At 67.1% G+C, this 286-nt stretch overlaps 1 protein-coding gene across 1 annotated transcript; it reads right to left on the bottom strand.

Moving 5' to 3' along the window:
• Nucleotides 1-3: 3 nt before the first annotated feature.
• On the bottom strand, nt 4-282 carry NFIX (nuclear factor I X; the record flags this gene model as incomplete). The annotated part of the gene is made up of 1 exon (XM_017743537.1): nt 4-282. A coding segment is annotated over one exon (279 nt), but the record flags the coding sequence as incomplete, so codon positions are not given.
• Nucleotides 283-286: the final 4 nt, after the last annotated feature.

Raw genomic sequence — 286 nt, 5'->3', positions numbered from 1 at the left:
CTCGCGGCACTCGGGCCGGATGTCCTTGCGCAGTTTGGCCAGGAGGCGCGAGGCCCATTTCTGCTTGACCTCCGGCTTCTCGCCCAGCAGCTCGTCCTTGACGGCGCGTTCCTCCTCCTTGGACATCCGCTTCTCGTGCTTCTTGAAGTACTTGCGCTTGCGGGCCTGGAGGTTGAACCAGGTGTAGGAGAAGGCCCGGACGTGGGGCAGCAGCGCCTCGATGAAGGGGTGGAACTCATCCTGCACGGGAGGGCACAGGCGCGGGCTGGGGCGGCGGCCGTGGGGC

This window comes from Corvus brachyrhynchos, unplaced genomic scaffold (assembly GCF_000691975.1).
Source record: "Corvus brachyrhynchos isolate BGI_N302 unplaced genomic scaffold, ASM69197v1 scaffold1720, whole genome shotgun sequence".
In the NCBI taxonomy this organism is placed as follows: domain Eukaryota; kingdom Metazoa; phylum Chordata; class Aves; order Passeriformes; family Corvidae; genus Corvus; species Corvus brachyrhynchos.
The sequence above is the reverse complement of the archived record's forward strand: the minus strand, read 5'-3'. Positions and strand labels throughout refer to the sequence as shown.